This window comes from Balaenoptera musculus, chromosome 3, assembly GCF_009873245.2.
Source record: "Balaenoptera musculus isolate JJ_BM4_2016_0621 chromosome 3, mBalMus1.pri.v3, whole genome shotgun sequence".
NCBI lineage: Eukaryota > Metazoa > Chordata > Mammalia > Artiodactyla > Balaenopteridae > Balaenoptera > Balaenoptera musculus.
In genome coordinates, this window is record NC_045787.1 from 135,715,962 (window position 1) to 135,735,969 (window position 20,008).

The 20,008-nt window shown below is 46.0% G+C and overlaps 1 protein-coding gene across 1 annotated transcript in view; it reads right to left on the minus strand.

The window, feature by feature from the left end:
• TENM2 (teneurin transmembrane protein 2) overlaps nucleotides 1-20,008 on the minus strand; it is a 463,195-nt gene that overhangs the window by 91,719 nt on the left and 351,468 nt on the right. The window contains exons 13-15 of the mRNA XM_036847957.1: nucleotides 8,282-8,492; nucleotides 3,847-3,966; nucleotides 295-556 (exon numbers count right to left, since the gene is read on the minus strand). Coding sequence (XP_036703852.1) covers nucleotides 295-556; nucleotides 3,847-3,966; nucleotides 8,282-8,492 — 593 coding nt within the window. The remainder of the gene's footprint in view (nucleotides 1-294; nucleotides 557-3,846; nucleotides 3,967-8,281; nucleotides 8,493-20,008) is intronic.

The following is a 20,008-nucleotide window of genomic DNA, read 5'->3' on the forward strand; positions in this document are numbered from 1 at the left end:
TGTGACTAACAGGAATAAAAAGCAATTTGCAGGTGGGTTGCACATATGTGTATTGTTTTTATTCTATTCAAAGCTCCAGTGACTGCCAAAGTCTGGAAACACCTGGAATGTCCAGGAGAGATTCAGTTTTCTCTCCAGTGACTACAAATTCTACTGCGTTCTTGCTTTTTGTCCCTCCCCCTTAATATTAGTTTCTGGCGTATCCAGGCAGAGAGAGATGGTGGGAGGAAGTCAGCCAGCCAGTTTGGGTCAGGGCAGTATTGAGAGTCCCACCCTGGTACCCGGTGCTCCTACCTGGGTCTCAGGCACGATGGGATTCTGCCCAGGGGCAGCGCTGAAGAAGGTGGACAGAGGGGAGGAGATGATGATTGGATCCGGCCGGACAAAGCCACTGAGGTCACAGCTGGGGATGGAGTTCTCCTCTGTCTTCATCACCAGAGTGTCCATGGCATAAAAGCTATTCCACGGCAGCCACACGGTACGCTCTTGGCTCATGAACGGGGCTCGCTCAAAGTGCAGGGTCAAGGAGGCGCCGCCATTGGCGATCAGGTCAAACCTGGAGAGGGGGTAAGTGAGCTCACTGAGAGGGGTGAACTCACCTGCAGACCAGGTAGGTGCTCTGACCTCCAGGCTGAAGGCAGTGGGAGGGGCAGAGCAGGCAGGAGAAGAACATGGGCTTTGTGGGAACCCAAACTCTACCACTTACTAGTTGTGTGACTGTGGGCAAGGTGCTAACCCTCTCTCAGCCCCCGTTTTTTCATCTGTGAAATGGGAATAATTATACCGATGTCACGGTGTGGCTGAGAGGATGAAATACTGTGATGAATTCAAAGTAGGGGTCAGCCGACTCCGCCCATGAGCTAAAGCCAGCCCACCACCTGTTTTGCTAAAAAGTTTTATTGGAATCCCAGCCACGCCCATTGATTGGCTTATCCTCTCCAGCTGTTTCTGACCTACAGTGGAAGAGCCTGGTAGTTTTAACAGGAACCATATGGCATCAAAGCCTAAAATAGATACTATCTGGCCATTTACAGAAAATGTGTGTCCCCCTCCTACCCACCCCCCCCCACCCCCCCACCCCCGCCCTGGTGTAAAGCATTTAGCATCGCCCTAGGCTAATAGGAGTCTTCACTACATCGTGGAGTTACAATGATTCGATTCTAGGACACAGGGAGGGGCTCATGAAAGCTTTCTTTTCATCAACCTGTACTGTTTCTGATTTTTTTTTTTTTTTTGGTTTCACAGAACCTTAACTTTTTTTGAGATACAATTGACATATGACATTATATTAGTTTCAGGTGTACAACATAATTCGATATTTGTATATATAGTGAAATGATCACCACCATAAATCCATTCATCACCACACCTAGTTACAATTTTTTTTTCTTGTGCTAAAAACTTTTAAGATCTGTCTCAGCAACCTTCAAATATACAATATGGTATTAGTAACTATAGTCACCATGTTATACATACATCCCAGGACTTATTTATCACTAGAAGTGTGGACTTTTTAACCCCCTTCATCCATTTTGCCTTGTTTCTGATATTTTTTTCCAAAACACAAATTTATTTGGCATTTGGATGAAATGGTTCTTACTATTTCTGATATTTTTGACAATCGTTCTTAAACTATATTCCTGTTTTCCTCCAGAGCTGGATGGAAGTGTATTACTAGTAAAGTAAAATAAAGGTAGTTCTTCCCCAATTAATGGAAAAGAACGTTGATGGAGAGAAGTCTCTCAATTTTGTGCTTTACTCCTCCACTGGGATCTCAGCTCTTTGAGGACAGTGGTACTCCCTTGTATACACTTCAGAATCCCCAGCAACTAGCAGAGTTCCTGGATCACAGTAAAAACTCAATGAAAATATATGGACTCACTGGCTTCACTGAATTTTGGTAACACTTTTAGTGTTTTTCAATAGACATAAAATGAGTGAACATGGAACACACGACTATTAAGGTAAATATCATGGTGGAAGAGTTTATTCTATTAATTTGTTTATATTTTATTTTGGGACATGCACGCCGCTGGGGACTCTTTTTTTTTAATTAATTTATTTTTGGCTGCATTGTGTCTTCGTTGCTGCGCATGGGCTTTCCCTAGTTGCGGCGAGCGGGGGCTACTCTTGGTTGTAGCGCGCGGGCTTCTCATTGTGGTGGCTTCTCTTTGTTGTGGAGCACGGGCTCTAGGCACAAGGGCTTCAGTAGTTGTGGTGCACGGAGTTAGTTGCTCTGCGGCATGTGGGATCTTCCCAGACCAGGGCTCAAACCCGTGTCCCCTGAATTGGCAGGCAGATTCTTAACCACTGCACCACCAGGGATGCCCGGGGATGGTTTTGTATAGGGTACAGGAGAGTCAAATGTTTTGAAGTGAAATTGTTCCTCGTTGGGCTGATAGCATCAAACCACCCACGTCTGTGGCACACACCACTACACAACAGATTGTGGGATTCCTCGGAGCATTTCCAAACACATCCTGTGACTTCCAGGGCTTTGCTACCTGGACAAGCTGAAGAATCACCGATCCATGAGGTTGGATAGATGAGCTGGGAAGTGGATTTAGGCGATAATTAGTCAGGAAGCAGCTGAGAGGGATGGGGCAGCATAAGGTGGGGAGAAACATCAGACCAAGGACTCAGAAGTGTCCTCTGGTGTCGTCACAGGACTTACAGGGCAAGAACACTGTCTTCTAAGAATGAACAAGCACCGAGGCAGCTCGGCATGGTACACCTTCACAGTCCTAGTGCTTTCAGCTAATTAGAACTGCCTGCACCTAGTGAATACCGAGAATATTTGGTTTCAGAGGTGAAAATAGGAGGACAGGGCTACTGTGGGCTGGTGATTTTTGAAACTACCTGCAAGGCTACCTTAGGACATGAGGAAAAAAGACCAGATTCTTCACCAGAGAAAGGCAAGATTCACAGCACATGATACGTTTATGATTTTCCAGGTTCCGGTTTCATAGAAAAAGTGTTGCATCAGATTTACATCAACCGTCTCCTCTTTCATTTGGAATAGAATACAATAGTATGTCTGTGTGTGTTTTAAGCCTAGGGTGGGTGAGTTGTTTTCCTCTTCCCACAGATTGCGTTTCTTCTTTTTATCTTTTTCTTTAAATTTCAAGTCCATGCCCAACGGATTAAGGAAACGACAGAGCTTTCATCTTGGTGGCGGCTGCATGGGTGCGGGTTTTCAATCATAAGATAATAGGGAAAGGTTGCCTCCTTCACGCCGCAGGGTGACGGCTAAATGTATCTAATTAGGCTTCTCTGATTACATCCCACCCCCTCAAAACAGCAGCGAAAATAACGCAACTCCGAAAGCCACAGATGAAAGCAGAAGGGTTTCACCACAGGACACTGTGGCATGTGGGTCCTTGTCACCCTGCACTGCCTGTGATTTAAAATAAAATAGGAGTGAGGTTCCAAGACCTACTCTCCCTTCCTTCTGGCCTCCGCCACACTCAACACCAACACACACAAAAGCATTTACCTGCCATGGAAAAAGCATTGCTGTGGGCAGCCCTGGAGAGGTTGGCCATTCTAGTTATTTTCCATTTCTGAGACCATACTAATATATATATATATATATATATATATATATATATATATATATATATATATATATATATATATATATATATATATATATATATATATATATATATATATATATATATATATATATATATATAGGGGGGGATTCTCCCTAGAGATCTGGCCTGGTGGGTCTCCCCCCCAGTCCAGTCCACAAGGGGGCGGCACGTGGTTCCAAGCCAACAGCACCATCTGTCTCTTTGCAGCCTCAGTCCTAAGTAAGTGGAGCCCCACAAAGCTACTTACGTGCCATCTTGGCGGGTAATGGTGTAGCCGTATTTTGGATACTTGACAAAAGACACGTTCACACCAATCAGGGGAGTTCCATCTGTAGTTACTACTTGGCCTCGGATGAGAGAAACCAAGCTGAGAGAAAGAGAAACACAAGCTTTTGAGCCCCAGGCAGGAGAACAAGGGGACAAGGGGGTGTCGTCGCGTTCCCCTTCCCCATTGCCCCACCCCCTCATCCTCATCTGATCCCTAAGGCAAGGATGAGACCTTTAAACATGAACTTCTGGCTTCACACGAGCACATCTCAATGAGAGATGTGGGCCAGAGGGATGTCTCAATGCTGGTGTTCCCCGAGGAACAGTCTGGGGTGAAATCCATGGGCAGCATCTTCAGTCACTCTGCTGGGCGATGGGGTCCCCTGTGCACATTCCCTCTGCCCTCAGCCTCACTCCATTTCTTGATATCACTTGCCTTTTGCTTGGCCCGAGCTTCAGGCTGCCCCTCATCACTCATGTTTGTGCCTTAGCCTGGCACGGAGAGTATTATCCTCGGGTGAGAGCTTCCCCATCTGCCTACTCTTTTCCTCTTTTGGCTGTGGAGGAAGGCACTGTTACTCTTCTCCTCCAGGCTGGGATGACAGAGGGCGTGGGGGTTTAGGGGGTGGGAGCACACAAAGGTTTTTTATGAGGCTGGGACATATACATACATGATTTTTTTTGTTGCCCTTTAAGAGCAAAATTTCTCACAATCCATGGCATCCTGAGGAGAAGAGAACATTAGAGAATTTTTTTTTTTTTTTTTTCTGGTAGAACTATCTTGGATTCTGGATCCCGTGTAACTATGTATTTCTCTTACATCAAATTCCTGCTACCAGGATTCGGGGCAGGGGAGCGGGGAGGTGGTATATACCTCTCAACATTTTGCCACCATGAGAGAAAGCCCCCCTCTCTCCAGATCATAGTAATTAGAACTTTCCCAAAGATGCCAGCATTCAACCAGCTCCTTCTGGGAAATCCCATAAAGCAACAGAGATGCCACAATAGTCTACTCAAAATCCATGGAGAGAGAATGCACACGCCTCCCTTCACCTGAATTCTCCTGACTTCATAGAGAAATGGGCTAATGAGAAGTTCCATTTTTGTACCAAGTTTCCAGCCTACCAGGCAGGTTTGCAGCTGTATTGTTGGCCTTCAAGCCACTGGGCAAGTTGGCGAAGGCAGAGAGGTTCTCAGGCGTCCAGATTCTTGGACACACTCCCAATTTCTGGACCAGGTAATAAAGCTGACCCGTTCTTTGCCAGAATCTTGTCCAAGTCTGCTCAATTTTTGGAATGCACTTATTTCTGCAGTCCCAGGTGAACCAAAAACTGGAAGAATGCTCTCTCCAAGCACCTCTCTTTTTATTAGCAATCCCCCCAACTGTTCAACTCTGACCCCTTGATGATCCCAGGAGGGTTTAGGCTGTTCCACTGACAGCTCTAATTGTCTGCTACTGGCTGCCTAACAAATGAATTCCATTTTTAGCTGGTTCCAACCACAATGCTACAGTCTTTTGAAAGTGGAAAACTAATTTATGAAAATAATTCTTTCGTTCAATTCCATTTCCTTATCTTAGCTCAGACTAAGATTTCTTTCAGGCCTTCCTAGACACTATTTTAAAATCAATGATGTGTGTTGATGACCACAAGGTACAAGCTGCTTGTGATGAGAAAACAAAATTGGGAGTACATCCCACAGTGGAGTATTTTTCCCCTCCACTTTTTATACAACTGTTATTTCTTTTAAATCATTCCTGTAGCATAAGACTTTGCAGAGTGCCATAGGAATAAAGAGAGCTGGGTTGCCTGTGATTTCTACCCTCTATTTTCCTAATTCTTCATTGCTGCTGGCTTCCTATCGTCTCTAGGCAGTCAATTTGCAGAAAAGATTCAGCTAAGACATGCTATCAGTTCGTTTCTATTTATGATTATTGGTGTGTAACAATTATCACATTATCTAGATAGTGAGATCTGCTCTATAAATTATAGTGGTGGAGTCCAGGCATTTTAGTTATTTTTGTATGCCATTATCTAGGGGAAACGCCTTCTTAGAAGTCTTGAATTAAGCTCTTTTTTACTCCTAGCTTTGTCTTTCATTATTTGTCAGAGGATAATGCACTGAAATTCACATGCTTGGTGAACTTCAACCTATGTCTTGGAGTAACATTTTGCATTTCCGAATTATGGATCCAAGCCGACACGCTGGAGCGTGGGCTCATTTGGGTGGTGCTATTGATTGCCACCTTCAGAGCTTCAGAGAAGCTTTCTCTAAAGCAAGCTTCTTTTGCCCAGATCTCTGGGGCTGGTATAGTCTACCAAATATTCTGGAGTCCCTGCCTGCTCCCCTACATCCTGCCTCTAACTCAGGGTGCCTTCTGGGAGTGGTAACTACTGGTGAGGAGGATAAGATTGATTTTCAAGGCACAGGTGAAGAAAGAGTATGAAGAGGAGATGAGGAAATTACTGGATTTAGGGTAGAAATTATAAAATGTTAATAGGAAGCCGACTGAAACAGAGCACGAGCCTTTGAAAGATGCCCTTACAGTATAAGCAAACTGTATGCAAACCTCACCGAAATGCTTATGGACTAGTGCAAGGGCCTGTCATGAGCCTCTGGCAATGGGAATTATGTTCATAATTAAAAAGAAACATACCTACACGATCCCTGTCCCAGAACTGGGATTTAATAAGCAGAGAAAATATTTTTTTTGTTCCGAGATCTGTGGTTTATTTTTTTGAGGGTTACTCATATTAAAATAATATTACTGTGTGTAGTATAATCTGTACGTATTAATTTAATTTTAACAATCAAGAAAATAAAGTTTGAGGTTAAATAACTTGCCTAACATGACACAGCTAGAGGGTGTCGGGGGCTGAAATAGACAAGGGCTGAGATTATTTTTTTCTTTTCTATTTTATTTTTAGTAAAACCAGAACAGAGAGAGGCTAAAGTTGCTGGCCTAAGGTGACCTCATTAAGAACCCTCATAGTCAAAGAGCTGCCAGGAATTGGGGCTGCACAGTTTCCCAGAGAGTTCTAAGGGGCTGTAGAATTAATTGGCTGTACCATTACCCACCACCTCCCCATCCCACCCTCACCAGGCTCTCCCAGGGAGGAGCGGAGTCTCAGTCATGGCCTGATGATGTTTCCTCCCCAAAGTCTAATGAGGGGGGCTCCAAGATAATCACTTATAAAGGTAAGGGCTCCTCTAAGAAGTAAAGTCTGGTATTTCCTTCGTCAGCGAGAAGCCTGCTTAAGCAGTGTTATTTCCCGAGTTGCTTCAGGGTCTGCCCAGACCTAAGTGAGGATGAAGAAAACTAAGAGAAAGATGGCATGAAGAGGGCTGTCAGAGGGTAAGGGGGCAGGGACAAGTTCCTAGTTCCTAGAGGTGCCCGGTTCTTATTTCTCCATGAGAAGAGGTGCCCCCAAGAAGATCACACCCACCATCCTCCCAAATGCGGACACCAGCGTTATCTGGACCCAGTCCGACCCAGAGTGAGATCAGAGATGTGCAGGCAGGCCTGAAGAAGATCTCTGCCTCTCCTATCCTTCCTTCCACCCTCAGAATCAGAAACAGTGCCTAGAAGACAGAACGGGCCAGGGGGTATCTCAAAGCCAACTCTTCCCCTTGCTTTGTTCTCCAGGGGTACACTTCTAACCTGCCCTGGGTGGGGGGGGTGGGGAGAAGAGGCCAAGCTGATTACAAAATAAATCCAGAATTTGCCTCTAGAATATTCATAAGCCTCAAATTAGCAACTGAGAGCAAATGGAAACTCAAGAGAAACCCCCATCCCACCCCCACCCCCCGCCATTTTGGAATGAGAAGGGGACACGCACTGGCACAATGCCTAGCACAAAGCAGGCAATTAGCAGATGCAACTGATGGGGCGGGTGACTGTGAGGATTAGAGCCAATCTACTTCAAGTCTCTAGCTCATCACAGGCGTTCAATAAATTCTAGCAACTGGCATCATCTTGACTCTAAGATGCCACAAATGGTAAGTTGTGTTATTAAGTTTATAACTGCTTTTAAAAAATACTCTGTTGAATGAAATATTTCAGTGATGATCGAACAAGAGCCACAATGAGAGGTATTCTAAAAGGAGATTTAATATAACAATAATGTCATAAAATAACAGATCATAAAAATGATCTAGAAACCAGGCAATCGACAGGTGTCTCTAAGCAGGTTCTGGGTTGCAGGTGGCCAAATCCCATAGAGGGACCAGGACCCTGTTCTGGAGCTTGACCCACAGAAAGGAAAGGGCCGTCTATGAACCAGAGCAGGGAGCTGCTCCCATGGGGTAGTTTCCAGGCCAACTAAGCCCACAGAAAAACCAGGAGCACTTCCTCCTGCTCGGACAGGAAGGGAAGCAGCGACCTCAGCCACCTGCGGGGACAGAAGGGCGCCTACCTGCTGTTGAAGGGGTTGTCTCCAGGAATGATGTGGGTGCTGTCTTTGCCGGCCAGGAGCTTGATGCGGTCGTAGAAGGACTTCACTGCGGGTGAGTCTGTCTGGCCCTGCTGAATGATGTCCAGGGGGTCCCGGGAGCCCCGGCAGAGCAGGCTGTTCTGACAGGCTGACTGCAGGCAGCAGTCGGGGTCCAGGCAGTCCACCAGGCCATCTGGAAGGGCAGACACAGAGCCAGGGGTCAGCAGATTTCATGGCACAAAGCTGCTTTGAGATGCTAACACCTTTGTCCCGAGCAGCCTCAACCCTTCCCAACGGTCTGAATTGGCAGGTTTCACACAACAAGCCTAGTATAATTCCACTATATACTCACAGGAAATAAAAGACTGAAAGGAAATAATTGAGAATGCAGACAAATGGTTATCCCCAGGTAGTAGATTAGGGTGTTTCTCTCTTTTTCTTTCTTGTATTTTTCTGGAATTTCTACTTTTTCTATCGTGAGCAAGTATTATTTGAGTGGTCGGCAATAAAGACAAACACGTTGCTCTTAAACAACATAGCGCAAAAAAATTAACCTGTTGCCAGATCTCAGGGGCCCGTGCTAATGGGTGTGCAAGTCATCAAAATGCATGGGATTCCTTAAATCTTGCTCTAATGCAGAAAAGCATTCCGTCCCTTCTCCCTCTAAGCCAGGGAGGGTACTGCTGACTAGTGAGTGGGAGAACCAGGGTGATGAGTTTGACATTTTCCAGGAAATGTGGAGAAATGGCTTTAGCTTGAGCACCCACAAACTGAGCCATTAGTTTCCCCAATTGCTTCTGGAACTACCTTCCCCATACCTGCAGGACTTTGAACATTCTGATTTATTTGCCTAGATTCTTGCCCCTCCATCTCTTTCCTGAGCTGATTCCTATTCATCTACGCTTCAACAAATATTTGAGTTCCATCCCTGTTCGGGAAATAAAACAGGGAACAAAGAATGTTGGTGTCTGTCCTTAAGGAGCTGACAGTATAGTGGAGGAAACAGATTATGACTCATCCTTTAAGACCCAGACTAGGTGTGGCCTCCTCCAGGAAGCCTTCCTGATGATGCCCCGGCTAGGTTAGCTATTCCCGTTCTGTGTGTCCCTGAGTCAGAGAACGGTTCTCAGAGAATGGTTTTGCATCACAATCCTGTGGGGAGAATCAAGGGCTTACCCCAGACCTCCCCCAGCACAGCTTCCAGGAGCAGGTCCTGGAGTCTGCACTTTAAACATGATTCTCAGGTGATTCTAACGCACAAGAAATACTAGAAACCGCTGTTAAAGCCAACTTCCTTGTACTAGAATTAATTGTCTCCGTATGCTTGCCTTCCTGTCTGGAAAATGAGCTCTTTGAAAAGAACAGTGTCGTATTCGTTTTTATATTCATGCCTCGCTTAGTGCCAACCATGGAATCAGGCACTCAACAAATGTTTGTTGAATGAGTAAATGACTGTTTCCCATTCCTCACATGTCTGTTAGGGCTGAGGATGGGGGTGTTTAGGGCAGTGTTTGCTCCTTAGAATTCCTATTAGAATGGATTAGTTAGCCAACCCTTCTTCACTCTGCTGGGAATTGATTGAATACACAGTGTAGGAGCTTGGAGAGTAACTTGCTTACATGTAACTCCTTGATTTGATAGCGAGGCATTTTGGGGCCATAATTAGCATCACAGAAACATGCACTCCAACCCTGGGCTGTGACTTGACAAACACTTGAACTGGAACGCTGAATCAGAGGCCTGGCTGTGTGCTTTAAATTTACTACAGTGTAATTTTTTGGCATTACCCTTTACGTTTGGTTCCACTAATGAAATTGAAATATTTAATTTCACTAAAGTTCCACTGTAATTTAGCAATTAATGTACAATGATTTTAATGCATTACTTTCATTTTAGCAAACAAACAAATCAGGAGGTTGTGTGTTCTGCTCGGCTTTAAATTACTAAAACTAGCCTCTCATTTTCCACATGGGCAAATGTTGCTCGTGTGCCTCGTAACACATTTAGATTTACAAAATTTTCTGGAAACGCAGACACAGGAGGGTGAGCAGGCACGTATGCTTGAAATTTAGAGGCTTTCAAAGTCATGGCTCTGAGCACTTCAGCCGGATGTGCTGGTTGAATCGGGTGCCCCCCAGGGGCCCGCAAATCTCAGACCCAAGAAACGGTGCTGGAGAATTGTATCTCAGCAGCAGAATGATGCTGAGGTACCATTTCAGACCCACGTTCAGATCATCCAGTGGCTCCCAGGGTCCTTGGCAGAATGAGAAAAAGAAAAGAATAGAAAAAAAAAAAAAAAAAGGCAGCGTATTCTGCCTCTACCATCACCTTCTATGGACCGCCTTCATTAGACAGAAGGAATCCACCACGGAATGCCTGCTTCAGATTTAAAAATATCCTGCTGAGACATGTTGGCAGTGCTTCATCCAGACGCTGCAGAAACTTCTCAGGTGAGAAGAAACCCGCTGTGATTAGCACTATAGAGTTCTTTAAGGCCACCGGCCTCTTCCCATTAGGAGTTCCATCCATCTCTGGTGGCCTTTTCCTCCTGAAGCTGGGAATGTGCCATCTCCCACCCCCAACCCTTTCCCACCCACTCCATACAACCAGCTTGAGGGCCTCACATCAGGATCGAATAATAAACTACGACAGGCTTGCCTATTAAGCACTGAACGTTTTCCTCTCCCAACCCCCTCTAGTCTGCTACTCCTTCTGTGACTGTGACTGCTTCGAAAGCATGGACCTCAAATTTCCCCACTGTTTTGTTGACTCCAGGCTTTTTATTCAAGGGCCTGTCTGGCAGGAGATGTCCTACAAACACATCAGCAATAGCAGATGGCAAATGCTAACAAAAAGGGGATAAAAAGGATAGAAATGATTTCCTCCTACATATTTACATTTACCTGCTCCAGAGATGGTGCATTTGGGGTTCTATCCATTACTAAGTGTGAGCATACGTTGCGCCTGTAATGACCTCATCATGTTTCGTGATTATGGCCTGCTGCCGCCGAACACTTGCAGACAACACTGTGAACTTGAAACTGGCACTCCAATCTCCCCGTGGCCTGTCAGTCATGAGAAGCGCATCTTTATGCCAGCAAGCCCCTCGCATGGAGTCTGACATGGCAATCTTCAGTAAATTACCCTGTCACTGACAATCTTGCAGTTATCTCGCAAACAATCAAGCAGGCAATCAAACTGTTCTGAATTGCCAGTTCAGGACCTGAGAGGCTGCCAATGTCTCCATTCAACAGGGGCATGAAAGCGGCACAGCCCCCCCGTGACACTGGACGATTTATTTTTTTATTTATCCACCTCCTTATTTGTTTGTCTGCTTGGCTTTTTCCCTGGTGAGAGGGGTTTGCAGAGTCTTCGAAAAGGGCCCCATTCTGACTCAGCGGTTATGGGAAAGTGACCCAGGCCTTCCCCATCGGCTCACAGTGGTGTCCTGCATCTGCTTAATAAACATCCTCATTTACTCCACTCTGTGACGTGTGGCCGCCGCCTATCATCTAGGTGCTTTCTGTTAGAACGCACGCTAAATCATAGCTCTGGCTGTGTCCCACACACATACGTCATATGCTAATTGTAATGGCCACTTCAGAGAAATATGGACGTGGAGAAACTTTCTGGGAACGGTAGGTTAGGCATTCTTTGTCTTGCTTTTGATAAAGAAAATCAGAGAATCTTTCATAACAGTTCTGGCAACGTGACGCAGAAATCAGGTTAATGTTACATTGAAGCCTTTGGATTGGAATTCCCAAGGTAAAAAGCCAAAAAATCTATACAGCGTCAGAGGTAAGAGCCTGGCCTGTGGAATCCTCTAGGCCCTGGCTGTGTGAGCTTAGAAAGATAACCAACCTGGCCGAAACTCAATTTCTTTGCCTTTAAAACTGAGTGATATCAATGCATATATCATAGGGTTATGTGATGGGGAGTTGACAGATATAATATCAGTCTGGCATACAGTATGTGTTCAATGAACAGTAGGTATTACTATAACCAGAAACTCCCTGAAGTTTTCCACTTTTTCAATTTATAAAAACTGGACATAAAAATAAATGAAATGAATGTCCCCTGATCAGAGTCATTCACTGGTATGTGCTATGGGTAGGTTGCATCTTGGCAAGAATGCTATGTCTTCAAATAGTGATAAGATCATAATAATGGGTGGTAATAATAAATGCTATATATTGCACAGGATTTACATATATTCTTGATTTAAATCCACATGGTAACCCTACAAAGCAGAATAATACAACCCTTAAGCTGCAGACTCTGGATCAGGGTATCTGGGTTTGAATCTCAGATCAGCGACTACCAATCTGCTGACCTTGGACAATGAACTGCTCTGTGCCTCAGTTTCCTTATGTACAAAATGAAGAAGATGATAACATTAGAAGGCGCTGTTGGGAGGATGAAAGCAGTTATTACATATTCAGGACTTGGAAGAGCGCCTGGTGTAGTAAGCACTCACTAAACTGTGTATTATCCCCCGCATCACGGTATCACCCACCCTATAGAGTTGGAAACTGAGGCTCAGAGAAGCCGAGTAAGTTATCCAAGAGGCGGAGCAGCAGCTTTGGAGAAAAAGTAGGAAAAGGCAACCCGTGAGATCATCACCCTTGTCTTCTTCATTATCGGAAGGAGGAGATGTTTCCTTCCCAAAGGGAGGCTGAAGACAGGGCAGTGGACACCCATCAAGCTGGGAAAGCGTGAGCAGCCATGAGATTTAATCACTTCTGAAGGCCTGTCTGCTCCTACAGCTGGGGAAGTGTTTGGCTGTTTGAAATGAACATCTGAAAAGGAATCAACATGAGAAACAAGATGCCTGGGAATTCATTCCCTGCAAGGCAGGCTGCTGAGGACCACGCTATTTACCTGTGAGACTCAAACCCCCTTTCAGCCCTTTACTGCTGGCACAAGGTTGCACTTCTGGGTGGGCTGCAGGTTTGTGTCGGCTGTTTCCAGCCCCTGCCTAGTTTGCTCTGCAAGACTTTTTGAGGAGCTCCTAAACAGTCAAGAGATTTAACCTCAAAGCCTTAATTGAACACCTACTAGTGATGCTACACTCAGGGGGAAGGGGGTCACGGGTAAACAGAGAGGTTACAGAGAAGCCACCGCAAACATCTGAATATTTCCGAGTTGGCTGAAACATGCACAGCTTTTCTGTCTCGGGGAGGCTGCCTGAGTCCATGCATCACTCCTACACGGAAGCAAAGTCTCCAGGAATGAGAGGAGGTTTATTTCATTTATTTCCTCTTTGATCTTCGTAAACTGGGCAGCTTTGGGAGAATCCAGATGGAAGCATTTGGGTCAGTTTTGGGTGCCTTTTGTTCCCTGCAGCTTGGTATGCGAGTGACTCCCTCTACAACCTGCATGAACTCCCCGGTTTTCTTGGGCATTAAAGGCTTCAGAGGAGGATCCAAATTTACTTTTCTTAGTTTTATTTTGTGACAGGGTGGCACAAATCGACTCCCACAATTCACTTCAGGCGCCATGGATAGCGCTGCTAGCGTGTGCATGCAGCACTGGTTTGGGAACTAGGCAGCAGCTCAGATTTGAAAAATGAGCCCCACTTTTCCCAGGCCATGGTTTGCTGAGAGGGACTACCAACCACCAAATCCACCTTCCCCACTCAGTGGGTCAGGAGGCCGTAGGGTGGACTGAGTAAAACGTGGGCTTTGAAGACTACATAGTCTCTCATTTATAGGACGCTCAAGAACAGGCAAAGTTCATGAATTACAGTAGAAAGTTAGAAACTGTGGTCACCTTTATGGGGAGGCATTAGCTGGAAAAGAATATAGGGGACTTTTCAGGTTCTGAGAATTTTCTAGATCTTCATCTTATCCACTTGGCTACACAAGTGAATATGTCTATAAAAATTCATCAAGGTGTATATTTAAGATTATGCACTTTATGTATTTGCTAACAGACTGACTTTAGGCAAGATAATCACCCTCTCTGTGCCCTGTCTTCCTTATGTACAAAGTAGGCATGATGAGGAGGATGGTGATGGTGATGATGGTGATGATGATGATGATACTTCAAGGAGCATTGGGAGGATTAGAGAAGATAATCCACATAAGGTCCTTAGAACAGTTGTGAGTACCTAGTAACCTACTAAGTGTCTCTGAGTCATTTCTACTTCTTTTCTTCTTTGTGAGTCTTCTTGGCATCATATATGTTTGTTTCGCATCCAGAGTGAGGGACTTGCCAAATTCTCATTTTCCCAGGAAAAATACAGGGTGTTAAGGTGGTGAACGCAATATACCCTAGGGCTATTTTTGAGATGGGTTAACAATGGGGAGGTGGGGAAATCAATGAAGCACTGGCGAGAAGGCAGGAGGCAACAAGCTGGGGCAAGAAGGGAGAGACCTGCGCTGTCTGCTCTTTGTGATGGAAATGAAGAGGGGGCAGGAGGCGCTGGAGGGCACCCTTCTCTGAGGGCTGGCAAAAGCCAAAGGCTCCTGAGTTTTAGCCAGCAGCATAAAGGGATTCTTGAGTAAAAAAGAAATATGGCGACCATAGCATTTGTTTTGTCTCGGGAGTTATTTTGTTTTAAGGTGAGCTCCTGCAGGACTCTGAGTAAAGTGTGGGGGGCTCCTGGCTAATATTTTTCTGCCCGGCCCCTATCTATATAAACAATTTGAGTTTCCCAAATCAGCATACCAGCATTATTCTGGCAGCCTGATCTTACATAAGCTTGCAAAACATACACTCCTTCAGCCAGCAGGAGCAATCGCCTTGCCAATCTGCCCTCTAGAATTCAGGGTGGGCATTGGACCCTGAGATAGCTCAGAGATGCAAATCTTCCAACACCTTAGGGTATCTGGTCAACCCTACATGCATGGGGGTGGAGGTGAGGAGAGGCAGAGGGTCAGAGAGCACCCTGAAAGGGAGAAACAGGGCCCAGGGCTCATGGGGGTCCTAGTCCCGGTGAGGGTGCCCTTCCCAGACAGCATTGCTGATCCTGGCCAGTCCCTGCCACTGGAACAGCACTTAGAAAATTTTAAGGTGGGCACTCCAAAGCTCAGGGAACCACTGGGCTCCTATCCTAGTTAGACAAATAACACAATAATAAAGTCTTTAGAGTCAGAATGGTCTGGTTTTAAAACCTGTTCTATCATTCATTAGCTATGTAAATTTGGCAAGTGACTGACCTCCTGTGACTCAGTGTTCCCAGCTATAGAATGGACTTAATAGCACCTACGTCACCAGAGAGCACGGAGATGCTAAGACGGTCCCTGTGAAATGAGAAGATGAAGGTACTGCACTTAACACAGAGGAAGAGCTCAATAAATGGAGGCTATTCTTAATGATACTTCCCGCTCTCCACCAGGGAAAGGCACTGTTCTATTTGCATTTTACCCAATGCCTGCTGACAAGTTGGAAGTGAGGGATAATTGAAAGTATTCTGGCTTGATGTAACTAAGAAGTGAAAGGAATGGGCAAGGCTGACTTGATTTAACCTGGCAATATGAGATTAGTTCTTCATTGCTGCTGTTAGGTCTCCCGCATTGCCAACCTTTTAAAGCAATAGATTGGCTGACAGTGTGCTCATTTGGAAAGTTTCACCTGCCATTAATACCCTGGCTGCCTGATGGACTGTCATTCAGCAGGCATCTCGCCTCTCCCTCCACAGGGCAACCGCCATCCTTAAACATTGCAAGAAGTAAAATTGTATTTGCACTCCTTCTGGAAGGCCTGTTGGAAGTATTCCTCTTGCTTCTTGTCAACTCTTTTTGTCAGTCTGTGAATTCCAAGGCCCGGGATCCTTGCTCCAAAAGCACCTTCCAGCTTTTCTTATAACTTAGCAATGGAAAATCCATCATGTCCAACCAGAGATCTGGCAGAGTGGAGGCCTCCCTGAGAGCTGCTTTGCTGGCTTTCCTAGTCTTCAGGATGGATGTGGGAAAGAAAGCAAAGGCTGCCTAGGACAACCCAGGCACTGTTACTGAAGGCAGGGATATGATCCAGGTAAGACCTCTCTTTGATACGACTCTGGCTTTACCTTGAAGCTACTGGGGCATCTGGTCGACCCCACATGACTGGGGGTGGGGATAAAGGATGGTAGAAATTTTATGACAATGATCTTGAAGTGCATGTCTAGATTTTTTTTTTTTTTGAATGGTTCTTCATCAGAAATGAAACAAACGGACAAAAACCAAAACACTATTAACCAAACCCTTTAAAACCAATGCTTCTCAAATTCTAACCAGCATCAGAATCACCTGGGGAACTTGTTAAAATGTAGATTCTAATTCTGTAGTCCTAGACTGGGGCTTGAGAGCCTGCATTTCTTACAAGCTCCTAGGTGATGCTGATGCTGGTATTCTGAGCACCGTACTTCTATAAGTCAGGCACTAAACCACTACTGGTCAAGTCGTGCTCCCTGATTCCTTGTCCCGGGATCACCTCAGTGATGTTAAGATACTGACCCCTGTTGTCACCCACACCCACTAAGTTCCTGAGAGCGGAAACTGGGACTCTGCATTTTAATGAAAAGGCCCCAGTGATTCCTTAGTTCACTAAAGCTTGAGACCCCCTGCTCTGAATTACTGAAAACACCTTTCACATACCCACAGCGGCACAACTGACCCTCAACACAACTGACCCAGCACAACAACCCTAAACCAGCTTTTCCAAATTATGCCTCCTGGGGATGTTAATAGGGGTTCCCTGAAATAGAAATGGGGGTGGGACAGGAGGGTCTGTGGTCCAATGCAGTTTGGCAGATGCTGGTTAAACAAAGTTAAACTGGTTTAATCACACCAGGAGTTCTCAGAGCCCTTGATGAGTGAATATGCATCAGGAATCTTTACTGTTGCAAGGGAGTGTGCAGTATTTCCTGACCATGGACCCCGTTTGGCTTGGAGCATCTCCCTGCAACAGTCTCCCTGCAATCAGCCTTACTGGTTGGGGAGCACTTCACGAGAACACAGAGCTCTAGGTTTGGGGGTTCTATCCCAGGAAGGACCAGCCAAACCTTCATCTATTCAACAGTCATGAGTGGCAGCCCCAGGCTTGATTGACTGTCTCATAAAATGCAGGTTTTTGGGTGATCAGGCCCAATGCAAACCACATCACCACTACTAGCACATCAGCTCAGAGCCTCTGTCCTTGGGCTCCCAGAGCCTCCCCCAAACCAATGCATTTCAGCATAGGGGTCCTGTGCTAGGTGACAGTATCCTGGGGGCGTCAGCACAACCATGAAGTGTTAATGGCAACCATGTCTTATGAGAGTTGATAGTTGGCATTTACGAAAAGTTTACTAAGTGCCAGGCACCATGCTAAGTGCTTTACATGCATCCTCTCATTAAATCACCACCAGAACTCCAGGCATCATTAGCCCTGCTGTTTACAGATGAAGAATTGCAGATTTAGAGAGAGGTTAAATACCTCGCCTAAGACCATGCAGCTTTTGTATGGTGGGGCTGGGTTCTGAACCCAGTTTGCTGCACTCCAACGTTAAATCCTACATGCAGCTGCCATGATAGGTCTGTTACCGTTAAACATTCCGAGTGGCCGATACACAGGAGCTGTTGTACCTGCCACTATGACGTGCTTAGCGCCTGCACCAAGCTCTTTTAGTTAAGGCAGGACTACGTCAAACAGAAGAGGGACAATTTAAAGACACACTGAAGGGCGATTTATTTTTTGGAAAACTGGGACACAGAATGTTTTAGCTGCCCTCCGCCCCAGCTCCTAACTTTACCAGCTTACACTTCTGACTTGGGTGGACCACCACAGGGCTGTCCCCCTCACCAGCGGCTTAAGCTCCTCTGTGCTTTCTCAGCCTGCATCATTCAACCTTATCCAGACACCATCCAGTAATGCTCACAAGAACCCTTTGAGGAGGCTTCTGTGATCTCTGCTTTGCAGATAAAGAAACTGAGGCTCAGAGAGGTTAAGGGCCTTGCCCACAATCACACAGCAAGTAAATGATGGAGGAGTGATTCACCCCTAGGCTGTCCACCTCCGAAGCCTACACTCTTGGTTTCTACCCTCCCTTCTTCATAGGAGGCTGTGAGTGATCACAGCCATATCAAGGTTCCCTGTGAATGTTGTAGAATGTGGGGAAGGAAAGGCCAAGCCTTCAGAAAACATTTTTTTTTCGAGTTGCTGTTTCTTTCTGTCTTTCTCTTTCACCCTCTCTCTCTCTCTCTCTCGCTCTCCCTTCTTCCCCTCCCCCTCCCATTGCTGCTTCTCCGCAACCCAGACAGAGCATCAAGGAATAATGATCTCACTTGATCAGAAAGTTTTCACCTCGGACATCCCTGACAGGCCTCTCTGGCACAGTCTCACCCTTGTTAGCCCAGGGCCATGTTTTTATCCCCAGGGGCTTTCTACCCTGCCTGCAGCTGTCTTCCCCCCTTTCCTGTTACAAAAAGCCAGTGGCAACAGAGAGCAGGGGCCTTTGATCTCAGCCACCCATTTCCCCACATGCTTGCCCTTGCCCTGCTGTTTCTGGCCTCTCCCAGCCCAGGCTGCTCCACCCCACACGCCTGTTGACCTCATCAACCAGCATTTCCAAGAGTGCACTGACAGGTCGGACAGAAGCGAGCCGATGGCCGGGGAGTCCAGGCCCGGCCGGGGGTGGCAGCCTGGTGGGGTGCCAGACAGTGACCTGCTGGGCCCCTCAGAAAGGCAAGGGGTTGTCACCACCGACACCTCTGAGCAACAAGCCGGAACAGTTACTTTCCGCCTGAGGAGAGATCTCGTCTCTTGGGGGGGAGGTGGGGGGAGGACCGGCCCCAAAGCTGAGAGAATTAGCAGCTTTGATGACCGTGTCAAGAATAGAGAAATACCCACAGCCCGGCAACTGGGAGAAGGGACCAGACTCAGCCATTTACAAACTGCCTGCTAGACTAGGGAAATCAGAAGTATGAATTCCTAAACACGGCCGTTACTACGCTCCAGGCACTGTGCTGAATACTCCCTAGAGATTTTCTCACTTAATCTTCACATCCACTCTACTGCGTCGGTACTAGGAGCTGGTATTGTACTGCCAGTGACGAACACAGGATCTGGAGGTCTGCAACACATTGTTTGTGTGGCTTTGGGCTAGTTACTTTACCTCTCTGAGCCTCAGCTTCCTCATCGGTAAAATGGAAATAATAATCATATCAGCATAATAGAGCTGTTGTGAAAGACGAAATAAGCTTTATGCAAAAGCACTTAGCGGAGAGTAACCATCTGTTTACTCTGGCTTCCTCACTATTCCGCATGTGGCCAAGCAAGCCATCGTGCGGGGGGTCTGGGCTCACTCAACAGCCATCCCTGGCCGCCCCTGCCTTTCCTCCTGTCTTGGAGGAGGATTATAGAGCTTGCCTACCTACTGCCATCAGCCCACAGGAAGCCGATACACTGGGTGAGCAAAGTCGGCTACAGAGGTGAAGAGCAGCAGAATCACGTGTTCACGTCTTAGTGAAAGAAACAGTGTATCTTACATTTGGAGTTTCTTGTCATTGATAAAATGGTGTCAGTGATATACAGTGACTTGGGTGTCATTGTCTGTATGTATGTGTTTCTTTAATCCCCAAATGAAACTTATTCATCCTAAAATAATCTATTGAATAAATGACAACTGCTTTTTATCCTAGATACTTTTCATTAAAGCTTTCATTCTTCAATTCATTTAATAAGGAATTGACCAAGACAGACGGGGACCCTGAGGTTGTGGGCCTAGATTCGAGAGGGGAAACA